Source organism: Leopardus geoffroyi, chromosome B4 (genome assembly GCF_018350155.1).
Source record: "Leopardus geoffroyi isolate Oge1 chromosome B4, O.geoffroyi_Oge1_pat1.0, whole genome shotgun sequence".
NCBI lineage: Eukaryota > Metazoa > Chordata > Mammalia > Carnivora > Felidae > Leopardus > Leopardus geoffroyi.
In genome coordinates, this window is record NC_059341.1 from 48,425,604 (window position 1) to 48,445,672 (window position 20,069).

The 20,069-nt window shown below is 39.1% G+C and overlaps 2 protein-coding genes across 2 annotated transcripts in view; one reads left to right on the plus strand and one right to left on the minus strand.

Moving 5' to 3' along the window:
* The window catches only part of PDE6H (phosphodiesterase 6H), a 180,169-nt gene that overhangs the window by 63,149 nt on the left and 96,951 nt on the right, over nt 1-20,069 (plus strand). The gene's annotated exons all lie outside the window — the stretch shown is intronic.
* Nucleotides 10,507-13,851, minus strand: LOC123591539 (matrix Gla protein). Its single transcript, XM_045465975.1, has 4 exons — nt 13,699-13,851; nt 12,202-12,234; nt 11,286-11,361; nt 10,507-10,886 (listed from the first exon to the last, which is right to left on the minus strand). Exons 1-4 carry the CDS (start codon nt 13,757-13,759, stop codon nt 10,745-10,747), a joined length of 312 nt encoding a protein of 103 aa, XP_045321931.1. The 5' UTR covers nt 13,760-13,851; the 3' UTR covers nt 10,507-10,744.

Consider the following 20,069-nt stretch of genomic DNA (forward strand, 5'->3'; position numbering starts at 1 on the left):
GGGAAATGAAATCAAAACCACACTGAAATATCACCTTGCAACTGTCAGGATGGCAATTTTGGAGAAAAAAAAAGAGATAACTACTGGTGAGGTTGTGGAGAAATTGAAATCCTTGCACACTATTGGCGTGAATGCAAAATGGTGAACTGTTATGAAATATAATATGGCAGTTCTTCAAAAAATTAAAACTAGAATAAAAACATATTAAACATATTAAAACATATAGTCTGGCAATTCTACTTCTGGGTATACACTCCCCCCACCAAAAAAAAGAATCAGAATGTTGAAGAGATAATTGTACTCCCATGTTCATTACAGTGTTATTTACAATAATCAATATGTAGAAACAAGTGAAATGTTCATTGACAGATGAATGAAGAAAATGTGGTAAATGGAATACTATTCAATTTTCAAGAAGAAGGAAATTCTGCAGTGTGCAACAGTATGGATGAATCTTGTTACATTATGCTAAGTGAAATAAGTCAGTCATAGAAAGAAAATATTGCATTATTCCACTTATGTAAGATATGTGAAAATGGTCAAATTCATGTAATTGAAGAGTGGATAGTGATTGCCAAGGGTTAGTGGGGGAGTTATAAATCCAGGAATATAAAGTTTCAATTAAACAACATGAATAAGCTCTAGAGATCTGCTATACAATATTGCATCTATAGTCAACAACTACATGTAAAAAAATTAAGACAGTAGATCTTATGTTTTTTTTTTTTTTTCAACGTTTATTTATTTTTGGGACAGAGAGAGACAGAGCATGAACAGGGGAGGGTCAGAGAGAGAACAGGGGAGGGTCAGAGAGAGAGAGGGAGACACAGAATCGGAAACAGGCTCCAGGCTCTGAGCCATCAGCCCAGAGCCTGACGCGGGGCTCGAACTCACGGACCGTGAGATCGTGACCTGGCTGAAGTCGGACGCTTAACCGACTGCGCCACCCAGGCGCCCCCAGTGGATCTTATGTTAAGTGTGCTTACCATAATAAAATAAAATAATGAAAAAGAAATTGTATAGCTTTTCTGTACTAGAATCATAGCAAATGGAACATATAGCATTGGGCTATTTTTTTGCATCAATATAGAAAGAATATTTCAATCAGTAAATGAAATAGACCCCCATTCCTGAGAGTTGTGAGGTCCTGGTCACCATGTATTTCTCAGACCATGGCTGATATACCAGGTTGCCATGCTCCTGATAAGAGAATAAGTTTATTTTACAAATGAATGGAGTTTATGTTTCTGTTTGCTAAAAATAAATAAATAAATAAAAATAAAGAAAAGAAAAGATATATGGGAGTATGAATGTGTCTGAGCAGCAGAGCAAATATAGAAATTTGAAAAGAAAAAAAGATATATAAGGCAGTTGAATATATGCACACTGTTTTATTCTAGAGAGAAGAGTTAATGCTAAAATGTCTAGATGGATTCAATATAAGAAAAATTTCTATCCTAACAATTAGTTATCCAAAGATGAGCTAGAGCATCATGTGACCTAGAGAACTTTACAACACTAGAGATTTAAGTGCAAACTGATCATCTGCTACAGTATGGCCATATGGTGTAGTGTAGAGCAGGTATATGATAAATACTTTTTAAATGTTAAATACATGCTAGGCATGCTATATAAGGAAAGAGTGAGAGGTTGGGCTTGACCAACAATTCTAAAGTAAGTTGGGCACGGTGGTGATCAATGCTCTTTAAAAAGAACATTCTAGTGTCAAATTGTTACCCCCTGTGTTAAATAGATTCAAACAGATCCCTTTATTGATGTACCATACAGAGGTTTTAATATACCAAATTTTATATAAGTATATGCCTCCAAGAGGAGATATACAAAAACAATAGAACTTATTTGGGGGTAAAACAACTTTTGGCAGGACAATGACTGAACATCATTCCTTAGAATATTTTTTTGGGAAACACTGGTGTAAATTTGCTCCATTTTTTTCTTCTCTTAATTCCTTTTATGTTTTCGAAGAGATGGGTGCTATTTGTCCTTGTGCTTCTACCAAATTTTGTAGTTCTAGCCATCTTTTCCTGTATAGCATGGCTGTATGTAGAAATGTATTTATCAGTTTATTGAAATATTTATCTCCTCTTTCTCAGGTCTATGACTTTTTGATGCACTCTCATGTTTGAGGTCTAATTCACTCCTAGGAGTAAGTCACAGCATTTATGATTTTCTTTGAATACTTTTATAATACAAAATTGTTTTTCTTTAGGATCTTTTCTAAGACTCCTTGTATGGAGGAAAATTCTCTCTCGGAATGTTTAAAAACTGTATCTAAATGTATGCAGATTATTTTTCTATTTTATTATAGGTTTGTGGTCAAAAGAAGAAGTCATTATCCTTAGATGAAATGGGTAGAGACAAATTTTGTATATTACTTTCTCCAAAGTAAAGGAGTCAGAGTGTTTCTAGGTAAGCACCATAAAAATCTCCTGTATTAACTGAAAAAAAGCACATTTCTTGAACAGTATTTTTCAAAGCTTAACCTCATGTTTTAACAACCCTAGATGACTTATGTTCCTGGCTTTCTTGTTTGTGGGTTAGCCTTCACTGTCTGAATTCAGAGAAATGAGAGATGGAAAAACCCCCAACAGGTCACCCAGTTCATTTCTCTAAAAGAAATTAATAGGTAAGTCTCATAATGTAGTCCCTACCATCAACTTACTTAAGGGTAATTTGGGAGTAGTTTACATTTTTAAATTGGAGAAAAATGGGGCCAATTTCAATCTCAGGATGAATTTAGAGTCCACCAAAAGATTTCCATATTCTCCCTCTGCTGTGTGAATGTGTGTGTGTGTGTGTGTGTGTGTGTGTGTGTGCATATATATTCATAAACTGAGCAATTAAGCCAAACATTTCTGGCTTTTTAAAACTGAGCTGGCAGGGGAAGGGAAGATAAGAAAGAAGTAATCACAAGACTGAAAGAATCCAGTGTTGGGGAAAAGGCTTATGTCTTTATGCCCTTGCACTGACCAGTTTTAAGATGTGGGCTGTTTCATAACTTGCAGCAAGTTGCTCTCTTCAGCTAAGGGCAATTTTGGGGACAGGGACTCAGCCCACTGAAAGCCATCAGCTGCTGGCATATGAGGAAATGAGTGCCTCAGTCCTGGGGAAAGGAAAGGACCACAAAATCAATTACAGTCTACACTTGCACTGTTACATCCACATAAACACTGTTTATGTTCCAGAAGCAGCTTCTCCAGGATTCTGGTTGGACTCTTTTCCAGGAAAAAGTTATACTCTAGTCACATTTTCCTGTTTTATCGAAATGTATTTCCCAGTTTTAGTATAACAATGATCTCTTCTTTCTCAGCTCTACTTCTCTTTTAGTATATTCTCATGTTTGAAATCTAGTTCCCTCCTAGAGCAAGTTAGAATACTTTTAAAAAATAGCAGGACAAACCACAGCCCCTGCTACTGCAGCTCATTGTAATGCTGAGAACCACTAATACTCATTATTTCACTTTCAACTACCCATTCTAGATCACCTTACTGTTAGTCAACACATCTGGTGGTCTAGGTGTCTAATTTACTAAGTGAAATAGATCCCCATTCCTGAGAGTTATGAGCTGGTCGCCATGCCCTTCTCAGACCATGGCTGATATATCTGTCCATTTCTTATCACAATCGGGCAGAGAAACATCAAGAGGTATTCCAATGGATTACCTAGATATCAAATGCATTTTTCCCTTCTTAGATTCAGAAGCCCTACCTTCTCCTGATAAACATGTTCAATTATCTCCTTGAGAAAAGATGACTCTGTTATTTGCCAACTGTCCTCTTAGCATGAAGAGATGTGACCAGTAGCATCTAGAGCTTAAATAGGACTTTTGCAAATGTCCTGTGGTGAAATTGTTCTTTTTGTATGACTCAGGAATTTCAACCCACAGGTATTAGAACTGTACGGAGGGAAAGTATAAATTCTTCATGTGGGTTACAAAATATGATAAACAGACCCCACTCCTGCTTCCTTACCTTAGTTCTCAGACCCTTCCTTACCTTAGTTCTCACTCAGCCCTCAGTCTCTAGTGGGGACATACTGAAGTATTATGCTTGATAGTTTAGGATGTATAATACATCATGGATAAAGATGCCCCTTCTTGTAGAGAAAATGGAATGGGTTAATATGTTCTTTTCTGAATTAACATCAATTACCAGGAATTCTTACTCATGGAGGAGGCATGGCAGAAGATATATCTAGTGATAGTCAGAGAGGTGGCAATGTCTAGGCTCCAAAGGAGGGCCACCTAGGATGAAATAGAACCCTAGTTTGTGAATTAAAAAAAAAGAGCCAATTTGGGCAGTTTCAGGGTTCCAAATCAAAATAAGTTCAGGATAAAATTTTCTCTCATTAGAATTATGTATTATGGCAAAGAACCGAGCCCAGATCATAAGAATTGAGGAAATGAAGGAAAGGTGACTAATGATGGGTAATCAAGGTACTTAAGAACTCAGAGGTAGAACAACAGATTTCTTGCAAATTTTCTTTACTGAAAAGGTAGAGATAGGGATTTAAATAGTGCCTAAATGTACTACTACTACTATTTAAGTATATAACTTTCACTCCATTCTAATATGGATACTTTTATGACTGCATAAAAACCCAGCTGCATGAATTCTAAACCCAGTTGAGCATAAACGCTAAGATAATAAATTTTTCTTAACAAAAATGAACTGCTCTGGCCTACTGTTCTTACACTACATGTTTCATCAGCATAGGTAGATATTGCATGGGGGCAAATTGAGGAAGAGTGGAGTACAAGCTGGCCAGTGCTCTCAATAGCTTTTGGCTATAAGTTCTGCTGACTGCTTTCAAAGTATAAGTGGGAATCCCCAAGAGGAATTGTCTTGCCATTTCTTAATATACAGAGGATAGTACATTACAACAATAGTAATAGTAGAATAGAAAATAACAGTAACCATAGCTAACATTTATTAAACACTTACTCTATGCCAGACACTGTTTTGTGTACTTGCATATATTTCATTTATTTAATATTTACAACAACTTTAAGGTGGGTACTAGAGTAATCTTATTTTACAGATAGGGAAATTGACACCCACTGAGATTAAATAACTTGCCCACAAATTTCACACTTCTAAGTGGTGAAGCTGGGAGTTCCAAAGTCCTTATTCTTAAACTCTATGCTAAAATGTAAGATTTCTTTATAGGTTGGGAGAAGAGTATTCTGCCTACGTTCAAGCACTCTTTGGTTTCCAGGATGTACTATTCCACGAAAGGCCTCACCTAGATCATGAAAGGGGAAGATAATAAGGCCTGTGACCTCTTACTTCATTTGTCTTAGCTCTGAAAAACCAAAGCATATCAAAAAGGAAATAGAACTAAGAAGGTGGATAGATAAAATTTTGACCGACTTGAAACTATGTTAAAACTAGCTTCATCAGATTGGAAAGTGTGACTATATACAACGAAAGTTTGGTACAAATATATGGACCATTTGTACATAACCCTTTCTAAAAACTGGCTTATGGAATTAAATTTCATGAGATTAGTACAAGTGAATTTCTCAAGAGAATAAAATTACCTGCTCTTGGAACAGTCATTCAGTCTCTAAGCTCTCAAATTACTCAACATAAAATGAGGAGGTTGAATTAGGTTATTGATGAACTCCTTGTCAGCTCAAAAACTATGACTATAGTGTTGTGTAATTGATAAGAGGTTTGGAGCTTGAAAACCCTGGTCCCACTATTTACCATCTGATTGATTGTCATAGATTTGGTTCCTGGGAAACAAACTCTAAAACTCAGAGATTTGTGTGCAGATGGTTTATAAGGGAGTACTTTTGGGTACAGCCTGAGAGGGGTGAAGAACATAGGCCTAGGCAGAGTGAACATTTGAGCTGTTATACAATTTTAGTAAATGGCTCAGTCAGTTCTATGAGAAAACTCAGGCTGAGATGACTATTCAGAGTAGTCCTGTCTGATAATGGGCTTTTAGGCAATTTACTCTCTCTTTATAAATAACTAAAGAAAACAGACAATACATATGAAACAATGATTTTCAGGACACTGGGCATCAGTTAATGAAAGATGATGGTGATCCCTAAGAGATGAGAAACAAAGTGAGTCCTGTCATTACCTCAGCTTGTTGCCTTAATAGAATTTTCAGGCTATGGCTCAGGGAGGGAGGACTGTCGCGACCGGCGCGACAAACACCGAGGTCAGGGTCCTGAGGGTAGGGGAATGCAAGAAAAGAGAAGAGAAGAGAAAGTTTGGGAACAGGAGGGTCCCCTGGGCTGATGGCCCAAGTGACGGCTTTATTGTTGCTATACACAATCTTTTATAACCAGACTCTTATGGGTTAGGTCATTCTAAGAATAAACAGGTTTCACATAATCGCTGCCAACTAAAACATTTAGTTCTGTGTTTCTTGTGCATTTTCTAGACGGGTCACAAGACCTTGTTGATAAGATTGCTAGCAAAACACAATTCCCATGTTTGTTTCTATCTGACTCGGGGTAGAAAAAGGGAGGTAGCATTACTGCCAACACCTGCAGACCACAGGCTTCAGGAATTAACTCTCTCAGCCTTGACAAGGCTTTCGTATGCCCTTGGAAGTGGGGGAATGGGAGGGGGAACCACCGGGTTGGCTTGAGTCAACAGGGAACGTTGCTCGACTGGTCTCAGCCTGGCTCCGGGGCCCGGCCTCCCACATGAATGGGAGGGGGAACCACCGGGTTGGCTTGAGTCAACGGGGAACATTGCTTGACCCGGTGTCAGCCTGGCACCGGGGCCCGGTCCCCCACAGAGGACCAAAATGAAATATGGTGGACTTGTTGAGTTGAGATGAGTTGAGAGTCCTGGGAGAATATGGTGGTTATAGTTTACATGGCAAAATACTGGAAAAAAGAGAGTTACAGAGAGAGGGATCTCCAGATATCTTGAGGACACCTCTCACATATGTAGTAGGGAGCTGATTGGCACATAAATATAAGAAAATACTCATCCAAGAGGAATAGAGGGAACAGTGGCTGGCACTAACTAAGGGCTGGGGTTATTGCCTATTCTTACCACCCAGTCATGGGACATTGGGTGCAACACTAAGAAGATCTTTTCTCAGTGTGGGGCAAGCAATTGGCCTAGACTAAATACTGAGTTTGTCTCATTTTAAAAGCAAGATTTAAGACAATGAAGCTTTTTGCAGGTGATTTAACTTATTCCCGGAACAAAGTTCAAGAATACTTATAAAAATACAGGAATATCCAGCACACACACAAAAAAATAAAATTTGCAATGTCTGGCATCAAATAAAAGATTACCAGGAATTAAAGAAGTAGGAAATTATGATCCATAAAAGGTAGAATACTCAAACAACCAAAACAAGTGTGGAAGTGACACAGATATTGAAATTAGCAAACAAGGACATTAAAATAGTTATCCAGGGGTATGTGGGTGGCTTAGTTGGTTGAATGTCTGACTCTTGATTTCGGCTCAGGTTATGATCCCAGGGTCTTGGGATCAATCCCCCCATTGGGCTCCACACTGGGTACATAGCCTGCTTGAGATTCTCTCTCTCTCTCTCTCTGTCCCTCTCTCCTGCTTGCACTCTCTCCCTCTCTTTAAAAAAAAATTATCCTAACTGTATCTAAGATGTTTAAAATGTTGCGATATGGAAAATAAGAAAACATCCAAATCAAACTACCATAGATGAAAACTGTAATGTCTAAAATGAAAAGTGCACTGGATAGGATTAACAGTAAATTAGATATTACTGAATATAACTGAATACACTCTCGACACATTAAAAGAAACTGTCAAAAATGAAATACGCAGAGGGAAAAAAAAGCTTATAAAAATTAAATTAATAACAGGGAGGCCTGGACAACTTTAAGTGCATGTCACTGCAGTCTCCAAAGGAGAAGTGGAGTGAAGGAAGGGAAATCTTTGAAGAAACAATGACTGATATTTGATTCAATTTAATTAATAAAATGTAATGCAATCTAAGAAGCTCAATAAACTTGAAGAACAAAAAAAATAAGGAAAACCACGCCAAGGTACAGCATAATCAATTTAGTCAAAACCAATGAGAGAAAAACCTTAGAAGCTGCAAGACATAAGACAGTACCTATAGAAGAATAAAGATAAGAGTGACAACAGATTTATAGCAGAAACAATGCAAGCTATAAGACAGTGGAACATCTTAAAAGAATGAAAAGAAAAAAACTGACAATGTAGAATTTGATATGCAGTGAGAACATATTTCAAATGTGAAGGCAAAATTTGAAAACTTAAAGAATCCAGCAGACCTTCACTACAAGTAATGTTAGAGAAAGTCCATCAAGCAGAAGGAAAATGAGACCAGATGGAAATCTAGATGCATACAAAAGAACAAGGAGCAATGGGAATGGAAACTACATGGGTAAATGTATGAGATATTTTTTGTATTATCTAAGCCTTTTAAGAAATAATTGACTCTTTAAAGCAAAAATAACAAAATTGTCTTATAGGATCTATAGCATATGTAAAAGCAAAAAAATAACTAGACCATTTAGACTGTTTATGTATAATGAGATTAGTGTGATAGGTTTAAGTCTATCATCTTGCCATTTGTTTTCAATTTGTCCCTTTTAGTTTTTTATTCCCATTTACCCCTATATTTTGCTCTATTTTGGACTCCTTGACACTGATGCAAATGAGGATGAGTCCTATAACTGCCCCAATTTTTTGGAGACTTTTCAGAACATACAACAGAAAATAGAACCCAGCAAAGCCTTATGGCCTTCCTAAATTGAGGAGACAGAGCTGGGAGTCCAGAAAGGTAGCTAGTGATCACAGAGAAGAGTACCAGAGAGGAGAGAGATGCACAGAAGAGACAGCTCTAGAGGTCTGTAGGGAATTGTACTCAAATCCTTGGCTGGGAACCATCAGCTGTCAATATATCTGGTGGCCAGGGGCATATCTCAGCTTGAGTAATACACCACGGCATTCACTACAATGTCTTCAGAAAGTTACTGTTCTGAGTCTCAATTTTACCATCTAATAAATACTACTCATCTTCTGGGCTATTGTAAGACCCAATGAGTTATCACATGCATAATAGCTTAGAAAATGATAAAACAGTCGTCGTTACATTTATATGATGATGGTTTAAATTATATAACGCACATTATTATGATGAATGTAACAAAATTGGGGGATCCCTCCCAGGCATGACTAGTCAGTGTGTGTTTATACAGCTTTCATTGAAAACCCTTTATGAACAGAACTTAGTACCAAGTCTGTAGAGAGAAAAGAAATTACAGTTTCTTACCATAACGTTAGCCAAGAAAATATACATAAAAAGAAATTTTGATCAAAACATGAATTGAATAGGGGCTCCTGGGTGGCTCAGTCGGTTAGGTGTCCAACTTTGGCTAGGTCATGATCTCACGGGTCATGAGTTTGAGCCCTGTGTCAGGTTCTGTGCTGACAGCTCAGAGCCTGGAGCCTGCTTCAAATTCTGTATCTCCCTGTCTCTCTGTCCCTTCTCAGTTTGTGCTCTCTCTCTCTCTCTCTCTTTCTCTCTTAAAAATAAATAAATAAACATTAAAAATTTTTAAACGAATTGAATAATATTATTGTACTTGACTCTTTACATATATTCCTCAAGGGCTAGACACTGGCTCGAGTGGTGTGATAGGAAGTGGGTGGATTTAATCATTACTGATTTCATAAAGTGCTTGGGTTTTGTGCTGGATTTTGAAGGATTAGAAAGATCATCCACTAAAGACATGAAGGCAGTGGGCCTACCAAAAGGAATGGATGATAAAGGTGGGCATGAACAAGTTCTCATGGCAAAGAAGAGAAATTTCTGAACAGGGATTGAGAAGTCCTGTCTCTAACTACCAAGCGGGAGACTCTGGAGTCTCATTTCCTCATTGACAAACCAGGCTTAAGTGAGTTATAGCATATTGTCTGGCTCCAAAATTCCATGATTGGATTGTTAAAAAATCTCTGGTGATTGTGAAAGCAAACATTTTCTTGGCCTAAGTAAGAGTCAAAGCTGTGACATCTTAAGAAATGATAACACTCAGGAAATTATGATGAGGGTGATGAGCCAAGATAGAACCTGGAATCCACACAGGAAGGATTTAGGACCATTTAAAGTTTGGGAGCAGAGTCGCCTGTCTGGCCCAGTCAGAGGAGCATGTGACTCTTGATCTCAGGGTTGTGAGTTTGAGCCCCACACTGGGTATAGAGACTACTTAAATAAATAAAACTTAAAAAGTTTGGGAGCAGGAAAATCCTATGATTATCTATAATGCTTGAAAACCCTGGAAATACTAAGAAGCAATCATGCACCAGTCCCAAGGTAGAGTTTAGACAAATTATGGCTGGGTGACTTATGCCTTCTAAGTTTCATTCTTTCTATGCAGTTATGTTTCTAATCAAGACTAGAACATGATTAACAGAATCTCATATCCTGGGTTAGGTGGGCCATGATTTAAATATCTCAGCATTTTGCCGGAAGAAATCAGACTCACAAAATGAAAGTATCCAACCAGCAGTTTATTTTGTAATAATTACACATCTTAAGTCCTTCTTGACTTTCACTACGCTGCGCTTTCATTGCTTATCAATCTGGGGGCAGGGAGGAGGGCTGCAGCCAGACAAGAACGTTTAAGAAATAAGCAGTTTGTATGTGTTTATATAGTTCAGTGATGCTACTGCAAAGGAATACAAAACCAGGCACCAGGCTCTGGAAAGAAAGAGACTTTTTCCAATCTCATTTGCCCCCTCGGCGCTGTAGGAAATAGCGATTGTAGGCAGCATTGTATCCATAAACCATGGCATAGCGTTCGCAAAGCTTGAAGTCATCACAGGCTTCCCGGTTGATCTCATAGGTGGGCTTGGTCCTTTCTCTAATCCTAGAAAGTGGGGGGAAAAAAAAGAGGCCCCAAATGAGAACCATAATAGAAATTTTTTTTAAAAAGGAAAAGGGGAAAAAAGAATAAGAAAATATAGGAGACACATCCCAATATTAAGAGATACTTAACAGGGAGGAAAGGTGGGACAGGAGTAATTTTTTTTTTTTAATAAAAATAGAAATTTTCTTTCTGTCCTCCTTTTCCTTCTCCCTCCCTCTGCTTTCTGGGTCTTTCATAAACTAGTCTTCTTGAAATTCAGTTGTTTTCTGTATACTGTTTTTAAATTCTTTGATTTAGCAGACACAATTAGAAATAATATATATGATTTAAAAAAAAGTTTCTCATTCCATTCCGATTGTTGGGAAAAATTACCTCTTTCCATCAAGTTTTGTTACCCACCTTTCATGGGCTTTAGCTCTCCATCTCTGTTGCGGGGATATAAAAGTATTAGCATTTCTCCTGTTAGTGAAGGGATCTTAAAAGAAAAAAAAGATAATTATAGTTTTAGGGAAACAGTAGTTGAAAATATTTCCATGAATAGTCCCTGACACATATATATTTGAAAACTCATTAATTCATGCATCCCATGTAACTAGAGATCTACAAAAGTCAAAGGGAAAGATAAAGCCGATTTCATAAACTGCCAGATCAAAGGAAAGCAGTGTATGTATCTTAGAGACTTATTACATAGGCCACAGTAATTTGTTTGTTTATTTCCCCTTTGGGAAATCATTTTGCCGTTCTCAATTTTGGTGTTCCTATTCGGTGTGTTTTTAATTCCTGTGAGGAGAAATTCTCTCTGTCCTGAGGAGGGACATGCTTGTAAAGCATGACTTTTGATTACTGGGAATGGAAAGTGTCAATGTTATGAAAATAGTGAAAAACTGAAAACGAGAGTGTTACGTTACTTCTTCCCACACTCAGTCTTTGAAAGTCCAGATATTCAGTAACATTCAACGTAATGCTGATGACTGCGGTTTCCCAGCTGACTAGGCCTCTAATTCTTTACTCTGCCATTTGTTGTTACTCCTTGTTTTCCATCTGTGTGGTTGATGTGGTGCCAACTTAAAACTTCCAAGTGAGATTTTATGGCTCCAATTCTGTCAAATGCACTTTCAAGGCCATATTATGCTATTTCAAGCTTAAAAAAATTGCTCGTCTGGCGATTTTTACGGTCATTAGATTTTTAAACATAGTTTTCCAAACGAGACCCTCTTTCTCTTCCCTATATTACCTCAATTTTGTCTATTTAAGACTAGGGAGAGAGATTCTTTAATACATGAGATTTAAATAAGGAAGTCAAATATTCACTTACAAATTTCATAGGATTCCATGCTTTCATGAGATTCTGGAATAAAAAAAAATTCATTTGATTGTTATTTATCAGACATGACAATGGTCTGCATTTGGGGAAGGAAGGAGAGAAAAGAGTCAAAAAGATGTGAAGAATATATTTAGCAGTGTGGTTATTACAAATTTCAGACATTTTGGATTTGCAAGTTGTGTCTCTAGCTCTGTCCTTGGTGTAATTATCTCTACACTTCAGATTTGCTGATGTTGAAGGAGCTAGTCGTCACGGCCTTGACTGAAATTTCTCAAGGGCTATGAGGTCCTCAGGCTAGTGAAATAAGATAATTTCGATGTTGCACACAAATCTCCAGAGAGGCATCTTCTCTGATTAATTTGGGACCTGGCTAAGAGCAGCGTTGAGAAAGGGACAGAAGGGTCCAGAAAATAGCCAACGTCCTCCAGGCAGACTGGGGAGATGGTCAGTTGGGCTTTACCAAGACAGGTTTTTAAGAGGTTCCTAAAGCCTCTTAAGGACCTGTGTTAACTTGGCAGGCACAAAAACCACTGGCTCCAGAGGACAACTCACGCTGGGCGTGATGCCAGTTCAGAGAAAGAACTGAGACGATGCCAAGGCAAAAGTTTTCTTCTTTCCACTGCTCTCCCATGTGCTGCAGGTAAATTTGGCAATAAGAGGTTTATATTTGTAAGCAAGTGGTTTTATGTAAAAAATTAAAAAGGAGATGAAAATACCAAATCCTCTGATACAGAAACCATGTGAATAATTTCAAGAGTGAGAAGAAATACAGATGGTTATTAGTATGATTTAGGTTTAAGAACATCTAAGATGTCCAGATAACTGAAGCATAAGACTGATCAAAAATAATCTTGCTTTGGATTTTCTTTCATAAGCTTTGATCAGACACAGATATAATTAACAACATAGAGAAACCAGGTGAAACTTATCTTTGGACAATAGAAATTATACCGTCTATTTTTCTCTGAGGTTCTTTAAATGTAAAACTTCGGTTTTAGATCAATTCACTGAAGAAATGTAGTAAGTTTAGGAGATTGTCTTGTCCCTGCAGAGAGAGCTATACTTAACACTTCATGTGAAAACTGATTTTCTTAAAGGTGAGTGATTTAACTAATACCTTTAACCAACAGTTCCCAACGTAGAAGTAAACATCCCTAAACATGAGAACTCAGGGGCTGGGAATTTCGTATCTTCTTTCTGAAACAGTGAAGTGTCTAGGTGAATAGTGACTTACCAGAGACAGGACATGCCTGTCAAGTTGTATATGAAAGTCTGGATATTTAGTATGTAAAAAAAAAACAAAACAAAAAACACTTGATGGAATGAATCAGTGTCCACAGGGCTTGGGAAATGTTAAGTTAATGATACTTTAAGATTATATCAGAGAAAGGGGGAAGAAGAGGAGGAGGGGGAGGAAAAAATGGAAGTAAACTGAAATCGGAGACAGGAAAGAAACACCAGAAGCATGGCAGAAGAAAGGTTTCTCACCATAGCACAGAACTGCCACGGCCAAGGCAGCCAGAATGGAGAGAAGGAGCAGGCTCTTCATGGTGTCTCTGTGGTCCTGTGGGTTGGTCTCACTGGCTTGCGCAGCAGCAGAGGGGAGAGAGGCTCCTGCAGGCTGTCTGTGAAAGGCTGTGGAGTTTTTATAAGAACTAGAGCAGCTGAAATGGGAGGAACCAGTGGGAGGGGGCCAGAGAAGGTGGAGACTGGTTGGCCCTAAACTAACACTGGGACTTTTCCCAAATATTCATTCCTTCCAGATATTATCTACTCTGGGTGGGCAGTTTTCCCTCACTCCTGGACCTGACTGTGCTGTAGCAGGATGCTGCCCTGAGACAGAAGTTGTGGCCACCCTATATTTGGGGCCAGATCTGGACAAAGTTCCACAGAGAAGGGAGTTGCCACAAACACGTGTTTGCCTTTCTGATTCCTTCTCTGATCTACTCTCCTGGCCCTGAGTGCAGTCTGGTTTGAAGACAGAGCTGCAGTGTTCTGCTCGCTCCCCTGATGGTTGGACGAGAGATTCTGAGGGCAAAGGACTCCACTTCATAAACTGGTTCTCATACAGACTTACTTTCCCAGTAAGGTTGAGCTGTCAATTCTGGATCACTTGGCATGTGTCCGGTGATACGCAACTTTTTGCATTCTTCCAAGCCCTCAGCACGGCAGAGATGCCCAGTGATGCCATGGGTTCTGTTTCCTCCCTTGGCCCCATCGTAACTTGCCCATCCAGTTTTGTGACTTGAGTCCAAACCTGTGCCCTGAGGCTCTCTTAGGCTGGATATCACTGATCTAAAGTGCAGTGAGGATAAAAGGGTACTCATCTCTTATTTTCTGAAGGCAGTGTCTTGATAATGAACTAATCCAATATGCTCTTCGTGAGTGATAGGTGAGAGGCTGGTTACTGTGCTAGCTGCTCTGGGGGATCTAGAGACAAACAAGACACGTCCCTAAGGAGGTAAGTAATAGCTTCTTGTATATTCGCTTTGCTCTTTAGCTGTCATGTATCCTCAAACACAGATTCTCACAAACTCACACTTCCACTATACCTTCAGTAGCAGAAATGCTGTTTCTTTTCTTTTTTTATAGGAGACAGACTGTAATTTGGTGTCTCTGGTTATCCTGGAGGCAGAGCTTTTTTTTCTTCTTCTTCTTGGAAATTTAGAAAACTCTTCTATCAAGATGTGTCTCTGCTGCCTGGTACCCAAGAGTCCTCCTGGAAGACAGATAGACTTGAGTCACAGAGCAGCAGATTGTAGATGAGCTGAAGCTGCAGGAACTCTGACTCGGGCTGGAACAGCAAAAGGGTTGGGAATGAGAGCGGGTGGTATAGTTTTCAATAATAGTTTCTTTCAAGGAGCAGTGATGGACAGTTAGGTGGAGCCTCATTCTTTTAGTCTTATTGGAATGGATTTCCTTCCCAACCTCCCCCCTCTGAAGAGCTTTTAGGATTCCCTGTTAAAGGAAATAGTTCAGAACGCTTATAATCTGAAGGATTCATGAGTTGTGAAGGACCAATAAAATTCAGGCTTTCCCTCCAGATTTATTCCTATTAAGAGGCGTATTCTTTGTGATAAAATCTTAAAGAAGACTTCAAAAGGAGACGTCTTATCCCTGTATGCTTATCACTGATAAAGAAAACCCATCATGATTTCTGGTCACAAGATTGGTGGTTGTTTCCCCCTTTAAATTACAAACTTGCAGGGAGCCTGGGTGGCTCAGTTGGTTAAGCACTCTTGGTTTTGGCTCAGGTCATGATCTCATGGCTGATGAGTTTGAGCCCTGTATCGGGCTCTGTGTGACAGTGCAGAGCCTGCTTGGGATTCTTCTCTCTCCCTCTCTCTCTCTCCCCACCTCCCCACCCCCCCTCCCACACTTGTGTGCTCTCTCTGTCTCTCTCTCTCTCTCTCTCTCAAAATAAATACATAAACTTAAAAAAAAAGTTGAAATCACAAACTTGCTCTCAGGGTTGACTTCAGTGCCCTTTTTACAAGAGAAATCATTCAAATTGTTATATTTGCAAAAGCTAGTTTACTACATTGCATTTACTTCATTTACTGCATTGCTTGTTTGGGGAAAACAAACTAGCCGTGGCCTATTCATGTAGCATTTTATATGTACTCAACTCAGTTACTAACCCCCAATTTACCTGATATGAAGCAAGTTTAGTTCCAATGTTGCTTCTCTAAAATGAGTAGGACACTCCACCTCCTCTCCACCCTATCTCCAGAATTAAAGAGAATTCTCTCTTTTCCAGCTACAAACACGTGCTTTTTTTTTTTTTTCAATATATAAAGTTTATTGTCAAATTGGTTTCCATACAACACCCAGTCCTCATCCCCAAAGGTGCCCTCCTCAATACCCATCACCCACCCTCCTCTCCCTCCCAGCCCCCATCAACCCTCAGTTTGTTCTCAGTTTTTAAGAGTCTCTTATGCTTTGGCTCTCTTCCACTCTAACCTTTTTTTTTTTTCCTTCCCCTCCCCCATGGGTTTCTGTTAAGTTTCTCAGGATCCACATAAGGGTGAAACCATATGGTTTCTGTCTTTCTCTGTATGGCTTATTTCACTTAGCATAACACTCTCCAGTTCCATCCATGTTGCTACAAAGGGCCATATTGCATTCTTTCTCATTGCCACACAGTACTCCATTGTGTATATACACCACAATTTCTTTATCCATTCATCAGTTGATGGACATTTAGGCTCTTTCCATAATTTGGCTATTGTTGAGAGTGCTGCTATAAACATTGGGGTACAAGTGCCCCTATGCATCAGTACTCCTGTATCCCTTGGCTAAATTCCTAGCAGTGCTATTGCTGGGTCATAGGGTAGGTCTATTTTTAATTTTCTGAGGAACCTCCACACTGGTTTCCAGAGTGGCTGCACCAATTTGCATTCCCACCAACAGTGCAAGAGGGTTACCGTTTCTCCACATCCTCTCCAGCATCTATAGTCTCCTGATTTGTTCATTTTGGCCACTCTGACTGGCGTGAGGTGATATCTGAGTGTGGTTTTGATTTGTATTTCCCTGATGAGGAGCGACGTTGAGCATCTTTTCATGTGCCTGTTGGCCATCCAGATGTCTTCTTTAGAGAAGTGTCTATTCATGTTTTCTGCCCATTTCTTCACTGGGTTATTTGTTTTTTGGGTGTGGAGTTTGGTGAGCTCTTTAAGATTTTGGATACTAGCCCTTTGTCCGATATGTCATTTGCAAATATCTTTTCCCATTCTGTTGGTTGCCTTTTAGTTTTGTTGGTTGTTTCCTTTGCTGTGCAGAAGCTTTTTATCTTCATAAGGTCCCAGTAGTTCATTTTTGCTTTTAATTCCCTTGCCTTTGGGGATGTGTCAAGTAAGAAATTGCTACGGCTGAGATCAGAGAGGTCTTTTCCTGCTTTCTCCTCTAGGGTTTTGATGGTTTCCTGTCTCACATTCAGGTCCTTTATCCATTTTGAGTTTATTTTTGTGAATGGTGTGAGAAAGTGGTCTAGTTTCAATCTTCTGCATGTTGCTGTCCAGTTCTCCCAGTACCATTTGTTAAAGAGACTGTCTTTTTTCCATTGGATATTCTTTCCTGCTTTGTCAAATATTGGTTGGCCATACGTTTGTGGACTAGTTCTGGGGTTTTTATTCTATTCCATTGGTCTATGTGTCTGTTTTCATGCCAATACCATGCTGTCTTGATGATGACAGCTTTGTAGTAGAGGCTAAAGTCTGGGATTGTGATGCCTCCTGCTTTGGTCTTCTTCTTCAAAATTACTTTGGCTATTCGGGGCCTTTTGTGGTTTCATATGAATTTTAGGATTGCTTGTTCTAGTTTCCAGAAGAATGCTGGTGCAATTTTGATTGGGATTGCATTGAATGTGTAGATAGCTTTGGGTAGTATTGACATTTTGACAATATTTATTCTTCCAATCCATGAGTACGGAATGTTTTTCCATTTCTTTATATCTTCTTCAATTTCCTTCATAAACTTTCTATAGTTTTCAGCATACAGATCTTTTACATCTTTGGTTAGATTTATTCCTAGGTATTTTATGCTTCTTGGTGCACTTGTACAAACACGTGCTTTGTAATGCACATTAGCTTGGTCTTTTCTGGCCAGATTCCAACTGTGCTCTGTCAGCCTTCTGACATCACAATTATTTATTTTTACACCTCTGAATCCAAATGTGAAAATCTTACACTTCTCTTTCCAATTTAAGCTTCACCTCTTCCGCACAAGTTTTTTTCATCACTGCTTCCACTGGATTTCTAAATTTGTAAGCATTTTTCCTTATCTTCTTGCTCTTTGCAAGGCTAACACTTACTTTCTGTTGGAAAAGGTCTCTCACCAGTCACTCATCTTCCCTGTCTACTGTTTTCCATTTATTTATGGGTTCTCCTATGCTAAGTACCATTTTTATATAATTTGTAAAAATTAATAGCATGTGTGAGAATTCAGAGCCCTTCTTTTTTCTCTTCTCCCATTCCACTCCCTGTCTCAAAGATAATTTTGTATGTGCCAACTCCAGTTATGTGTTTTTATGAAGAGGATTGGGCTAACTCAATGGGGAACTCAATGGGGGCTTTGTATTGGAAAGGATCAAGATTGACTCATTGGAAAGAAGAGAGAGGGAGAAAAAAAATGGAGGTAGAAAAAAGTGGAAGGAGAGAAATAAGAAGAGCCTTGTAGGCGAGTTTTAGATAGAGACTGAGTCACAGAGAGAAGAGCTTTGAGGCAGCTGTAAGATGTGAGACATTAAAAGTGAGACATCAGAGGGGTGCCTGGATGGCTCAGTCTGTTGAGCATCCGGCTTCAGCTCGGGTCATGATCTCATGGTCTGTGAGTTCGAGCCCTGCATTGGGCTCTGTGCTGACAGCTCAGAGCCGGGAGCCTGCTTCAGATTCTGTGTCTCCCTCTCTCTCTGCCCCTCCCCTGCTCATGCTCTGTCTGTCTCAAAAATAAATAAAAACATTAAAAAAAATTAAAAGTGAGACATCGGAAAAGACAAACAAGAGCTGCTTTGGTTATGAATAAGATTGTTTGAGATTTTAAAAGATTGAGAACTACCAGAAAATGTTAAAATTGGGTTTTTTAAAAATGTTTATTTATTTTCAGAGAGAGAGAGCATGAGTGCAAGCAGGGAGAGGGGCAGAGAAAGGGAGAGAGAGAATCCCAAGCAGACTCTGTGCTGAGAGCCCTGACTTGGGGCTCCATCTGATGAGAACTGTGAGATCATGACCTGAACTGAAATCAAGAGCCGAAATCCTAACTGACTGAGCCACCGAGGCACCCCTTAAAATAGTTTTTAATGAACATTGGTTGCTAGCTTGTATTTTCTTCATTGAAATATCTTGTAAAGACTAGACTACATGAAGCTCCAGCTTGTATCTGGATTTTAGATAATTATGAAAGACGTTTTTCTATTAGTGCAGAGCCTGCTTGGGATTCTCTCTCTCTGCCTCTTCCCCCAACCCCCTCAAAATGAATAAAATAAACTAAAAAAAAAAAAAGGCTTTAAAAGTTGCCAGCTCTTTTTAAAATTAATAGCTAATATTCTTGTTGTGCTTACTAAATTTCTGTTAAATCATTTGCTGTTGTTTAAAACTAGTATTCTATCTTCCTTCGAACTATTTCTCACAACTTGTGACTGTGCTCTCAAGTTCCTGTGTACTACAATTTGACAAGCAAAGCCATCATCCTCTCCCTTCCCTTCATGTCTTGACAGATGTTGACTACACAAGTACTTTGTTTCTACCTCCTTCATAGAGACATCGGCTCATTCCCCCTTACATCCCAGCTCACCAGTCCTACCTGCAAGGCTCCTCTTCCTGTGAGGCACCAAATCTCCTTCAACTCCTACAGATTATTTGGGTCCATTGCTTGCTGTTGTAAGTTTCCTGAATATAGGAAGGAGCATTTTAGAGTTGGAATAATGAAAGGCGAATACAAGGATGAACCAGAATGTGGGATGCCAGTAGAAGAGATCTAAGGGGATTCCTTCCCCTCCAGCTAAGGCCATTGGTGCTGTGGGAGAAATTTGCCAGACTTTTCCTTCACACCTCATTCTGAAGCAGCAACTGGAGTCTGATGAGCAAATGGCCAAACTTTCCTAACCTCATGTCTTGCCAAGACAGGAGACACAGAAGCTGTTCTCTATTTTGCTCTGCGTTGAAGGAGCAGGTTGTAAACTGAACCTTGATTTCCAGTTTTGCTTGGGGTTGAAGTAACCGTAGAAATTGACTTTGCCGTCATTGCAGAACCTGTATTCTTATACCAAACCAGAGTAAATGTCAGATGAGAGTCAGCAAACATGAGTGTTCATAGACTTGGTGATTTCTAAAGTAAGCTGAAAGGTTTTGGAAAGCAGCATA

Excerpts from the sequence above, each read along its gene's own strand:
- LOC123591539 (XM_045465975.1), bottom strand. The coding sequence starts at position 13,759 with ATGAAGAGCCTGCTCCTTCTCTCCATTCTGGCTGCCTTGGCCGTGGCA. Across the intron at positions 12,235-13,698 it reads CGTGGCAGTTCTGTGCTATG|AATCTCATGAAAGCATGGAA; the intron begins GTGAGAAACCTT and ends TTTTTATTCCAG. Across the intron at positions 11,362-12,201 it reads CATGGAATCCTATGAAATTT|ATCCCTTCACTAACAGGAGA; the intron begins GTAAGTGAATAT and ends TTTTCTTTTAAG.